This window comes from Misgurnus anguillicaudatus, chromosome 4 (assembly GCF_027580225.2).
Source record: "Misgurnus anguillicaudatus chromosome 4, ASM2758022v2, whole genome shotgun sequence".
Classification (NCBI taxonomy): Eukaryota; Metazoa; Chordata; class Actinopteri; order Cypriniformes; family Cobitidae; genus Misgurnus; species Misgurnus anguillicaudatus.
In genome coordinates, this window is record NC_073340.2 from 24,752,578 (window position 1) to 24,766,152 (window position 13,575).

Consider the following 13,575-nt stretch of genomic DNA (forward strand, 5'->3'; position numbering starts at 1 on the left):
AAAAACAGATGCCAAAACAATCTGATGTAGTAAGTCATATATGCAGTGAGGCAATAAGAGACTCTCCTTTAAAATCCAATCACAGGTGGTTAAAGCACACACGTTTGCAACTGGAGATAGATCTATATACCAGGTGTAAACAGAAACAAAAAATATCCCCTTCAAGAAACGCCTCGTGTGCTCTTACCCCCAACAGCATGTAGCACCTGTCCAGTATTGGAGACCACCAGTACCCTATGGTGTCCTGTGTCTGCAATCACCAACCGCTTGCTGCAGGGATCCATGGCTATTTTCCCAGGGAAGGAGAGGATGGAGGGGGGCAGGGAGTCTTTATACAGTTTGATTCCCACGCTGTGATTCTTCAACAGACCTTTCTCTCTGTAGTGCTTGAGAGCAGCAGCGGTGAAAAGGAAAATGCGTTCACGATGGCCTTCACCCACCAGGGAGAATAGCAGGTTACCCCGGGGTCCCAACAGCACCAATGTGGGCCAGCAGGACACTTCCAGGTCCTGCCACAGACGAGCATCGCTGTCGTTCACCACGGGATGGGTGATGTCATATCGCAAGACCGCGCTACGTACGTTCTCCAAGACTTTCTCATTGGGAAATTTAGCAGAGTGCACACCTATAACCACCAGACCATCTGTAGGGATGGAAGAGAAAGCAGTATGAGGAATATTGGTGGTCTGACATGGCATATGGTTCGGTCCACATTGGCTATGTTTACATGCACAAAATTTTGTCAATCTGACTGAAGTTAATACGATTGAAGGTCACGACAATACAGTTACATGCACCCTAAACATTGCATTCTGATTTAAATGTTCGTTTACATGTACATTCTATAGAAACCGAACCGAACGTCTGCGCAAGTGTACAGCCAGGGTTGCCAGATTTGCGTATCAAAACCATCCGAATGGACATTCAAAACTAGCCCAAATGCATCCCAATAACTGTCGTATTTCTGTGACGAGAATCATGTGATATAATAGCCAATTATAAGACATGAACTTGAGCAAAAAATTTTGCGCATGTGCACAATGTATTTTTGCATCCGAATGAGAAAATACTAAGAGTAATGCGTTTACATGCATACTTTTCTCGTCCTGATCGGATCACAGATCGGAGTACACCACCCCCTTCAATACGATCCAAATTTGAATCCGATCATCCTCAATCATATTGATTAATGTGTTTACATGCAGGCTTTTCAATACGATTGAGCCATCAATACGATTACAAATGGATTATTTGGTTGCATGTAAACGTACCTGATGAAGGTTATTGACCAAAAACCAATAAGAACAGACTCTATAACAGCCACACAATATATTGAAAATTCAAAGATGTGCATTTTGCAATGGTTTGCAATAACTGAATGTTTTTGATATCACTACATAGGCAAAGATTCAGTTGATTTAGATAGCAGAGAGACTGGAAGATGATCAACAATCAGAAGAATATGAAACATTTATGTTGTTATACAAATTTCAGTTTTTAAATATATTTAATAGAGTTCAGATGGATTTGACAAACTGTAAATATTGCATAATGTAGTAATATAATTCAGCTCTACTGTCAAAAAATGTCATGTAAAGTGACCAATCACAGTTTTATGTGTCGTTTATGGACATTCCATAGACGTAATGCATTTTATACTGTACAAACTGTATATTCTATTCTCCTTACCCGCCCCATTCCCTAACCCCAACCATCGCAAAAACCCTTCTACTACTTCACATTTTCAATAAACATCATTCTGTTTGATTTATAAGCTTGTTTCCTCATGGGGATGTGTGTTTTCCACATCAAAATGTCACAAAAACACTGGTATTCCTATCTTTGTGGGGACAATTGGTCCCCACAACGTGATAATTACCAGGCACACACACACACACACACACACACACACCTATTAACCGCTTATGTTTACTTCAATATAGTCCATGTAAATTTTATGCCTATCACAACAAACTATATAATGTTGGAAAGCTCTAAGAATGTAGTTTTTATATTTCAAAAACTCTTTGCAGTAAAAAATAATGCAGTGATAGTAATTTATTAATTTGTGACAAGAGTATGCAGCAAACCATTGACACCTAGTGGCCGTTGTTGGTAAAACCACTAAAAGTGAGACACTTTTTTTGTGATTTTAACTTGAAATTTGGATCAGAACAACTTGAGACTTGTGGCTTCATGTTTGCATTATTACTTGTGTAAAATATTTACATGTTTATACATTTATTTATAAAATGAATATGTTTTTGCATTATTTTTATTTATTAAAATAAATGTAAACTGCTATAACAATTTATTTATTTAATATTTTTACCTACTGACACTTCTGTGAAAACCACCAAAGTGTATTCTTTAAATATTAGGCTTATTTTATAAAATAATTAGGTAATTATAACAAATCAGATCGCTCTGAAAGATAGCACATAGACATTCTTTGAACGCAACCAACCTGTAATGTGGATGATAAGAAGTTTTACGCATCAAAACGTTTCGGCCCTTAGAAGAACTTTATTAAAAAGCCCTGAGGTGAATTTAGGTTTCAAAGTTATGCTAAAAAGGTCCTTTAGTGGGAACTTTGATGAAATTATAAATGTTTCATTTTAGCCAGTTCCAGCCCTAATTCAAAATGTAATGATAAAAGGAAACGGCTTTAACTTCTTAAATATTCAATGTTTTTAAGATTTTCAAGGTCATTTATTTTGCTCATTTATGTTTTTGTTTGAAGAAAATCAATTTAGGTTGCACAAAGCTTTTCCAATAGCTGTACCAACAATACATGGCCAAAAAATTGCGTTAGTGTTTGTGTTATTAAAGTTTCTGACACACTTTGTTCTTAAACACTGAAAATCTGAAAGAACTGTCTTTTGTGTCCGCTGCTTCTGAATATTCATTGTTTATATTTTTTCAATAGAGATAAACCTCATTTTTAATAAGTCACAGCTCCTTCATTATAAAAAAAAGCTCAAGAACAAAAACATGATGGATCGCAGGCCTTATGCACTTTAGAAAATGTCCTTCTGAAATAAATATATAATGCATAATGCAATAACGCAAAGCAAACAGACAAAACAAAACAGATACACACAGACAAACAGAAGGAGAAAATGCAGAAAAATACAGAAATAGATTAAAAAATGTATAACAATCCCATAGGTACAGATCCTAACATGGTCTACTGAATGCAGTGTGTCAAAACCCATCAAGAAAACACAGAGGACTCGAATGAGAGCTCATGCAGCCCCCAGGCATCCCATTATACCCAATGCACTCAGTTTCTCTGTTTGTTCCAGTCTCTTGCACTGCGCTACAGTCGGCGTTCGCTTCGTCTCACTTCGTCTAATTTAGCAAAAATGTCAGCTGAACTTCTCTGCCTTGTCAAAAAAAGTGACATTCCCCTTTATCCCTGGGGTGTGCGACGCAGCCATTGATGAATGAAGCAGACGAATGATGGTTTTTAAATTCCGGTTTCAGCCGTCCATCAGAAGATTAAACTTCACAGGCTCAGCAGCAGAGACAGGAATCACATGGACCGCTATCCCATTTGCTTTAACGACACTTCACCTTTGCCAACACAACCTGATGTGAACAGTGGAGAACTACAGATAACATCAATCGCATTTTCATCTCCCCTGATAGCAACAAGCATGTATTTTAACCTGCATGGCTACTTACAGTATGTCAAGAAGGATGGGTGTTATGTATGGGTGCAGAGTATAAAAAGCATCAACAGCGGTGTTCTTATTTTCATCATATTAAATGAGTAGAAAGTCAGAGCTTTGGTGCAGTGAGCTGTGCACATACTTAGGAAGCGTAAGAGCAGAATGCCGTACAACAATCCACATTCGAGTCCAACGTGTGACATGTCCTGATAACTACCCTTCATACAACCATACATTCCAGTTTTTACTCTACTGTGCTACAAAAGAAGCGAACAAATGCACAATGATATATGAATATTGTGGTTATTATATTGTTGTGATTCCTACACTGTTTAGTGTAAAGCTGTAAATTTGTGATCTACATACTTGTGTCAATTTTCTAAATTAGACCTGGTGATTATGTTCACATCTACACTGTGAAAATAACAGGTCAAAAATAGTCCCTAGCTGTCACTCGGATGGTAACCCGTGGATACCGATAACGTAGTTTGTCCCTGCTTGCCAATAACCGATTAATCGGCAGATAGTTTTTTAAATGGATACTGGATAAAAACAAACAAACAAACCGACATAAAACTTAAACTGATACAGTGCTGAAATAGGGATGCACCGATACCGATACCACATTTTCTAAAGTACTCATATGTGTTAAAAGTCCCTCGATATCGGGGATCGATACCACGGTCTGAGAAATGTCTATGTTTGAGCGGCGTGTAAGGGGTTAATGCCTTGTCCAAAGAGACAGAGTTTACAACAAACTGAAAAAAATACTTGAGTTGCACTGTCACTGTTTAATTTTTTTTATTAATTATTTATTCTGTAATATGTTGCATACAACATGCTTTTCATTTTAAATAAATGTTCTTAATTTCAAACTAGTCCCTTGTTTTTTTGTTAAATTATGAGACTTAAGCTGTAAATTTAAATCATGTTTTTTTATTAAGTACTCAGTATCGGTATCAGCAAGTACTGAAATGTATTACAAAAGTTATAAAACAACAGTACTGAACCATAAAAATGTGTTAAACGAAATAAATGTATAAATAAAATATATAAATTAAATAAAAATAATAATAAATATAGCTGCAAGCAGCAATGCCGGGGTCAAGCCGAAAAGGGCACAAAAGGATGTAAAATTGAGGTTGGATAAGCAGATTGAAGAACTTAGGTAAACCTAATAATTTTAGATGAAAAAACAAAAAAGTTATCAACAAAAATAATCTAAGTTCTTGTCAACTGCAATCGTCCTTCTGTTGTTGACAATCATGGAACATTAGAGCACTGAAGGACATGTGAGTGGTGTTTGCAGTGGTAAAACGTAGGTCACATCATGTTACAGCAAGTTTAATCAGTCAAAAGCGACCATCCCCGTGTCTCTACGATGTTCTGATGCAGAGAAAAAGCTCTTGAAAAAACGGTTGATAAGGTATTCTCAATGGTTGCTAGGGAGTGAATTGGCAACCACCAGAGATTATAGTCAAAGCCATGAAAGGAATAATCCATGATGACTCATGATTTTAGATGTGTTGTTGCAGTAGTTTTGGGCAAAAATAAAATTTTCTATCTCAAAACCAGTAGGTGGCGCAATGAAAAAATTGTGCATGCAACATCAGGTCATGATTATGTTACATCTAGCTAGTTTTATGACTATACACTTTAGTTTAGTTAAGAAACAGTTGTATGACCATAAGGCTGGCTTGTTATCAAAGGTTTTGTTCAATCATAAGGCCATCTAGTGGTGCAAGCATACAATTTTTTTTGTGTGGCCTCAGAATGTGCTCATACATCAGTGTATCAAATCTGGTGTAAAAATCTTATTTTGTTGCAGAGTTATAACCATTTATGTGTAAAAAACACAAAATTTGAAGGTAATTTTTCGTTTTTTGCATTTTTCGGCCATTTCTGATGAAAATTTTAATATAACGCCAATAGAACTTTTTGTTCAGAAGGTAAGGTTAGTTTCTTGCTATGGTGTTTTCGAGTCGATCGGAAAAACGCTCGCGGAGATATTCACGCGTGTTTTTTAAGCGCTATTTTGCTGCGCAGGGTTAACCGTAAGGCGAATTCTGGCATGTTTGGTATCATTGGACTCGGCAACTATTCAGAACTCCAAGGAAACCAGTCCCGTGAAAATACGTCAATCGGAGCCAAAGTTATAGGCGTATAAAACATTTCTCTGGCCACTAGGTGGCGCTGCAACGAAACTGTGCATGCTCCTTCAGTTCCTGACTGGCATCACAAGTACCAAGTGTCGTGTCAATAGGCCTAAGTTTGACAAAGATACAGCCTAAAATCTGTTTTTTTGCGCTCTACGTAAACTTCGTTAAGGCGGTATTCGACAACGGATTGCTGTATCGAAATTCTTTTGATAACTTTCTGCCATGAGTGTCTCAAGATGATACATACCAATTTTCGTGGCAATCGGACAAAAGCTCTAGGACGAGTTCGAAAAAGTAGGTTTTACGAATAATACAAAATGGCGGGGAATTTTTCTTGAAGGAAAATGACGTCATAGGGTCCAATCGAATCGTCTTGAGCCAAGGAATCAGAGGAAGCATGAATTTTGTTTCTAGGGCTTACGGATAAGAAGTTATAGGCAAAAACATAAGTGCAATTTTAGACTGTTGGTGGCGCTAGTGGGTTAGATATAGAGACTCCAAATTTGCTGTGGGGACACATTGGACTGTCGTTTATCAGTGTGCCAAATTTCATAACTTTCCTACGTACGGTTCTATGGGCTGCCATAGACCGCAATGGCGGAAGAAGAATAACTAATAATAAATATAGCTGCAAGCAGCAATGCCGGGGTCAAGCCAAAAAGGGCACAGAAGAAGGTAAACTTGAGTCCGGATGAGCAGTTTAAAAAACCTAGCAAAACCTCCTGATTTCAGACAAATTAATATAACAGTAATCAGCAAAAAAGCTGTGTTCTTATTCAGTGAAATCTCTCCCTCACGTCTTGAGGAGCATTGACAACTAGAACACTGAAGGAAATGTGAGTGGTGCTTGCAGTGGTAATACTCAGCTCACAAAATGTTACTGTGGTGTTAATGAGTCAAAAGAGCCCACCCCCATGTCTCTACGCTGTTCTGATGAAGAGATATACTGTAGCTCTTGCAAAAACAGTTGATAAGGTATTCTCATTGGTTGCTAGACAGTAAATTGACATCCACCAGTGATTATAATCCAAGCCATGAAATGAATAATCCATGATGACTTGTGGTTTTAGATGTGTTGTTGCAGTAGTTTTAGGCAAAATTTTCAATTTTCTATCTCAAAACCACTAGGTGGCGCTGTGACAAAATTGTGCATGCAACTTCAGGTCATGATTACGTTACATCGAGCTAGTTTTATGACTATACACTTTAGTTTAGTGAAGAAACAGTTGTATGACCATAGGGCTGGCTTGATATCACAGGTTTTGTTCAATTATAACGCCAACTAGTGGTGCAAGCAAGCAATTTTTTTTTTGTAGCCTCAGACTGTGGTCGTACATCAGCGTATCAAATCTGGTGAAAAAATCTCTTTTCGTTGCGAAGTTATAACCATTTATGTGTAAAAAATACAAAATTTAAAATGTAATTTTTCGTTTTTTGCATTTTTCGGTCATTTCTGATGAAAATTTTAATATAACGCCAATAGAACTTTTTGTTCAGAAGGTAAGGTTAGTTTCTTCCTATGGTGTTTTTGAGTCGATCAGAATTACGGTCGCGGAGATATTCGCGCGTGTTTTTTAAGCACTATTTTGCCGCACAGGGTTAACCGTAAGGCGAATCCTGGCATGTTTGGTATCGTTGGACTCGGCAACTATTCAAAACTCCAAGGAAACCAGTCCCTTGTAAATATGATGATCATAGCCAAAGTTATAGGCCTATAAAACATTCGTCTGGCCACTAGGTGGCGCTGCAACGAAACTGTGCATGCTCCCTCAGTTCCTGACTGGCATCTCAAGTACCAAGATTTGTGTCAATAGGCCTAAGTTTGGAGAAGATACAGCCTAAAATCTGTTTTTTTGCGCTCTATGTAAAATTTGTTGACGCGCTATACGACAACGGATTGGTTTATCGAAATTATTTTAATAACTTTTTGCCTTGAGTGTCTCTAGATGCTGCATACCAATTTTCGTGGAAATCGGGGAAAAGCTCTAGGACGAGTTCGCAAAAGTAGGTTTTACGAATAATTCAAAATGGCGAAAAAATTTCATGACGGAAAATGATGTCATAGGGTCCAATGGAATCGTCTTGAGCCAAGGAATCAGAGGAACCAAGAATTTTGTTTCTAGGGCTTACGGATAAGAAGTTATAGGCAAAAACATAAGTGCAACTTTGGACTGTTGGTGGCGCTAGTGGGTTAGACATAGAGACTCCAAATTTGCTGTGGGGACACATTGGACTGTCCTCTATCAGTGTGCCAAATTTCATAACTTTCCTACGTACGGTTCTATGGGCTGCCATAGACCGCAATGGCGGAAGAAGAATAACTAATAATAAATATAGCTGCAAGCAGCGATACCGGGGTCAAGCCAAAAATGGCAAAAAATGATTCATACGTGATGACTTTCATGATTTAAAATCTAAGTTTGCATTAGTTTTATGAAAAAATAGCATTTTTTTCGTATCTTGAGACCACTAGGTGGCGCTGTGCCAAAACAATATATGGTGCCTCAGGTCATGACTGTGATGACACATACCAAATTTAGTGTAAATACGATAAAGCGATACGGAGATATAGCCTTAAATGACTTGACCACTAGGGGGCACTGACCAAACAATAAATTGTGACTCAGGTCTTGATTCTGATGGCACCAACCAAATTTGGTGTAAATACGATAAAGAGATGCAGAGATATAGCTTCAAATCTCTTGACCACTGGGGGCGCCAAAAAGTTTACAAGTCCTCCCGGAACATGTTGCTGATGAACCATACCAAGTTTCATAACAATACGCAATTGCGTTTCTGAAAAACTTGAACTTAAAGAAAAAATTCAAAATGGTCGACACACAAAATGGCCGACCAAAAACCATTTGGTATTGTTTGACTCGGCATGCCTCAAGAAATCTAACAAGACCAGTCTCATAATTTTACATTTAAGTTTGCAGTAGTTATAAGCAAAAATAAACATTTTTTATATCTCGTGACCAGTAGGGGGCAGTGTGACGAAATGGTGCATGCACCCACAGGTCATCACTGTTATGACATATACCAAGTCTCATATTAATACGCAAAAGTTTTGCAAAGATACAGGCTCAAACACATTTTGGCGTGCTCGCCCTCGCATTCTTTGATGCGTTATACGACAACGGATAGGTCTACCGAAAATCTTTTGATAACTTTTTGTCTAGAGTGTCTCTAGATGATGCATACTAAAAATCAAGCCAATCACACAAGCGCTCTAGGAGGAGTTTGAAAAAGTAGGTGTTCAATATCATTCAAAATGGCCGACAGGAAGTAGGTTTGACTCAGACATATTTGGTACAGTCGGACTCAGCATGAGCCAAGGGATCAATAGACTGAAGTTGTATGTCATAGTGGCAATTTAATCAAATGATATAAAGATTTAAAAAAAATTTTACATATCCTGACCACTAGGTGGCGCCATCCTAAAGATTTATAGGTGCGCTCAGAACATGTCACTGATGAACCATGCCAAATTTCGTAGCGATACGCCATTCTGTTTGTGAAATACTAAACTTAATGAGAAAATTCAAAATGGCCGACACCCAAAATGGCCGACCAAAAACCGTTTGGTATCGTTTGACTCGGCATGCCTCAAGGAATCTAACAAGACCACCTTCATGATTTTAGACTCAAGTTTGAAGTAGTTATAAGCGAAAATAGGCATTTTTCGAATCTCGTGACCACTAGGTGGCGCTGTGACGAAACGTTGCAGGCACCCTCAGGTCATGACTGTTATGACATATACCAACTTTCGTGTCGATACAATAAAGTTTTGCGAAGATAAGGCCTCACGTCCGTTTTGGCGTGCTCGCCGCCATATATGTTGTCAATTTATATGAGAACGCAATGGTCTATCAAAAAGCTTTTGATAACTTTTTGTCTTGGGTGTCTCTAGATGCTACATACCAAAGGACATGCAAATCGGACAAACGGTCTAGGAGGAGTTCGAAAAAGTAGGTTTTACGAAAAATTCAAAATGGCGGAAAGATGTGCATGACACATATGACATCAATGTGTGCATTTGAATCATCATGAGCCAAGGATTCAGAGGAAACAAGAATTTAGTTTCTAGGACTCACGGGTCAGAATTTATGAGCATGAACATAAGTGGATTTTTGGACTGTTGGTGGCGCTAGAGGGTTTGAGTCAGACACACCAATGTTGCTATAGTAACTTCTAAGACCGTCCTCTACATGTGTGCCAAATTTCATAACTTTCCTATGTACGGTTCTATGGGCTGCCATTGACTTCAATGGCGGAAGAACAAGAAGAAGAATAATATATAATAATAATAATAATAATAATAAGAAAACTAACAATAACAATAGGGTTCTACGCCCCTTCGGGGCTTGACCCCTAAATATAGCTGCAAGCAGCGATACCGGGGTCAAGCCAAACATGGCAAAAAATGATTCATACGTGATGACTGTCATGATTTAAGATCTAACTTTGCATTAGTTTTAGGGAAAAAATAGCAATTTTTTGTATCTTGAGACCACTAGGTGGCGCTTTGCCGAAACAATAGATGGTGCCTCAGGTCATGACTGTGATGACACATACCAAATTTAGTGTAAATACGATAAAGCGATACGAAGACATAGCCTTAAATGACTTGACCACTAGGGGGCACTGACCAAACAATAAATGGTGACTCAGGTCTTGATTGTGATTACACCCACCAAATTTGGTGTAAATACGATAAAGAGATGCAGAGATATAGCTTCAAATCTCTTGACCACTAGGGGGCGCCGAAAAGTTTACAAGTCCTCCCAGAACATGTTGCTGATGAACCATACCAAGTTTCATAACAATACGCAATTGCTTTTCTGAAATACTTGAACTTAAAGAAAAAATTCAAAATGGCCGACACACAAAATGGCCGACCAAAAACCATTTGGTATCATTTGACTCGGCATGCCTCACCAAATCTAACAAGACCAGTCTCATAATTTTACATTCAAGTTTGCAGTAGTTATAAGCAAAAATAAACATGTTTTATATCTCGTGACCAGTAGGGGGCAGTGTGACGAAATGGTGCATGCACCCTCAGGTCATCACTGTTATGACATATACCAAGTCTCATATCAATACGCAAAAGTTTTGCGAAGATACAGGCTCAAACACATTTTGGCGTGCTCGCCCTCGCATTCTTTGATGCGTTATACGACAACGGATAGGTCTACCGAAAAGCTTTTGATAACTTTTTGTCTAGAGTGTCTCTAGATGATGCATACCAAAAATCAAGCCAATCACACGAGCGCTCTAGGAGGAGTTCGAAAAAGTAGGTGTTCAATATAATTCAAAATGGCCGACAGGAAGTAGGTTTGACTCAGACATATTTGGTACAGTCGGACTCAGCACGAGCCAAGAATCAGTAGAGTAAATTCTTATGTCAGTGTGGCAATTTAATCAAATGATATAAATATTTTAAACAATTTATTTACATATCCTGACCACTAGGTGGCGCCGTCCTAAAGATTTATAGGGGCGCTCAGAACATGTCACTGATGAATCATGCCAAATTTCGTAGCAATACGCCATTCTGTTTGTGAAATACTGAACTTAATGAGAAAATTCAAAATGGCCGACACCCAAAATGGCCGACCGAAAACCGTTTGGTATCGTTTGACTCGGCATGCCTCAAGGAATCTAACAAGACCACTTTCGTGATTTTAGACTCAAGTGTGAAGTAGTTATAAGCAAAAATAGGCATTTTTCGAATTTCGTGACCACTAGGTGGCGCTGTGACGAAACGTTGCAGGCAACCTCAAGTCATGACTGTAATGACATATACCAAGTTTCGTGTCGATACAATAATGTTTTGCGAAGATACAGCCTCACGTCCGTTTTGGCGTGCTCGCCGCCATATATGTTGTCAATTTATACGAGAACACATTGGTCTATCAAAAAGCTTTTGATAACTTTTTGTCTGGGGTGTCTCTAGATGCTACATACCAAAGGACATGCAAATCGGACGAACGCTCTAGGAGGAGTTCGAAAAAGTAGGTTTTAAGGAAAATTCAAAATGGCGGAAAGATGTGCATGACAGAAATGACATCAATGTGTGCAATTGAATCATCATAAGCAAAGGATTCAGAGGAAACAAGAATTTAGTTTCTAGGACTCACGGGTCAGAAGTTATGAGCATGAACATAAGTGGATTTTTGGACTGTTGGTGGCGCTAGAGGGTTTGAGTCAGACACACCAATGTTGCTATAGTAACTTCTGAGACTGTCCTCTACATGTGTGCCAAATTTCATAACTTTCCTATGTACGGTTCTATGGGCTGCCATTGACTTCAATGGCGGAAGAACAAGAAGATGAATAAATATAGCTGCAAGCAGCGATACCGGGGTCAAGCCAAACATGGCAAAAAATTATTCATACGTGATGACTGTCATGATTTAAGATCTAAGTTTGCATTAGTTTTAGGAAAAAATAGCAATTTTTTTGTATCTTGAGACCACTAGGTGGGGCGGAGCCGAAACAATAGATGGTGCCTCAGGTCATGACTGTGATGACACATACTCAATTTAGTGTAAATACGATAAAGCAATACAGAGATATAGCCTTAAATGACTTGACCACTAGGGGGCACTAACCAAACAATAAATTGTGACTCAGGTCTTGATTGTGATGACACCCACCAAATTTGGTGTAAATACAATAAAGAGATGCAGAGATATAGCCTTAAATAACTTGACCACTAGGGGGCACTGACCAAACAATAAATTGTGACTCAGGTCTTGATTGTGATGACACCCACCAAATTTGGTGTTAATACGATAAAGAGATGAAGAGATATAGCTTCAAATCTTTTGACCACTAGGGGGTGCCGAAAAGTTTACAAGTCCTCCCAGAACATGTTGCTGATGAACCATACCAAGTTTCATAACAATACGCAATTGTGTTTCTGAAATACTTCAATTTAAAGAAAAAATTCAAAATGGCCGACACACAAAATGGCCGACCAAAAACCATTTGGTATCGTTTGACTCGGCATGCCTCACGTAATCTAAAAAGACTAGTCTCATAATTTTACTTTCAAGTTTGCAGTAGTTATAAGCAAAAATAGACATATTTTATATCTCATGACCAGTAGGGGGCAGTGTGACGAAATGGTGCATGCACCCTCAGGTCATCACTGTTATGACATATACCAAGTCTCATTTTAATACGCAAAAGTTTTGCGAAGATACAGGCTCAAACACATTTTGGCGTGCTCGCCCTCGCATTCTTTGATGCGTTATACGACAACGGATAGGTCTACCGAAAAGCTTTTGATAACTTTTTGTCTAGAGTGTCTCTAGATGATGCATACCAAAATTCAAGCCAATCAAGCAAGCGCTCTAGGAGGAGTTCGAAAAAGTAGGTCTTCAATATAATTCAAAATGGCCGACAGGAAGTAGGTTTGACTCAGACATACTTGGTACAGTCGGACTCAGCATGAGCCAAGGAATCAATAGAGTGAAGTCTTATGTCATAGTGGCAATTTAATCAAATGAAATAAAGATTTAAAACAATTGATTTACATATCCTGACCACTAGGTGGCGCCGTCCTAAAGATTTATAGGTGCGCTTAGAACATGTCACTGATGAACCATGCCAAATTTCGTAGCGATACGCCATTCTGTTTGTGAAATACTGAACTTAATGAGAAAATTCAAAATGGCCGACACCCAAAATGGCCGGCCAAAAACCGTTTGGTATCGTTTGACTCG

The 13,575-nt window shown here is 38.5% G+C and overlaps 1 protein-coding gene across 3 annotated transcripts in view; it reads right to left on the bottom strand.

The window, feature by feature from the left end:
• Window positions 1–13,575, bottom strand: part of nhlrc2 (NHL repeat containing 2) — a 174,414-nt gene that overhangs the window by 15,242 nt on the left and 145,597 nt on the right. For all 3 annotated transcript variants that reach the window (XM_055175998.2, XM_055175999.2, XM_055175997.2), the window contains exon 3: window positions 188–643. In XM_055175998.2, the coding sequence (XP_055031973.2) occupies window positions 188–643 (456 nt within the window). The remainder of the gene's footprint in view (window positions 1–187; window positions 644–13,575) is intronic.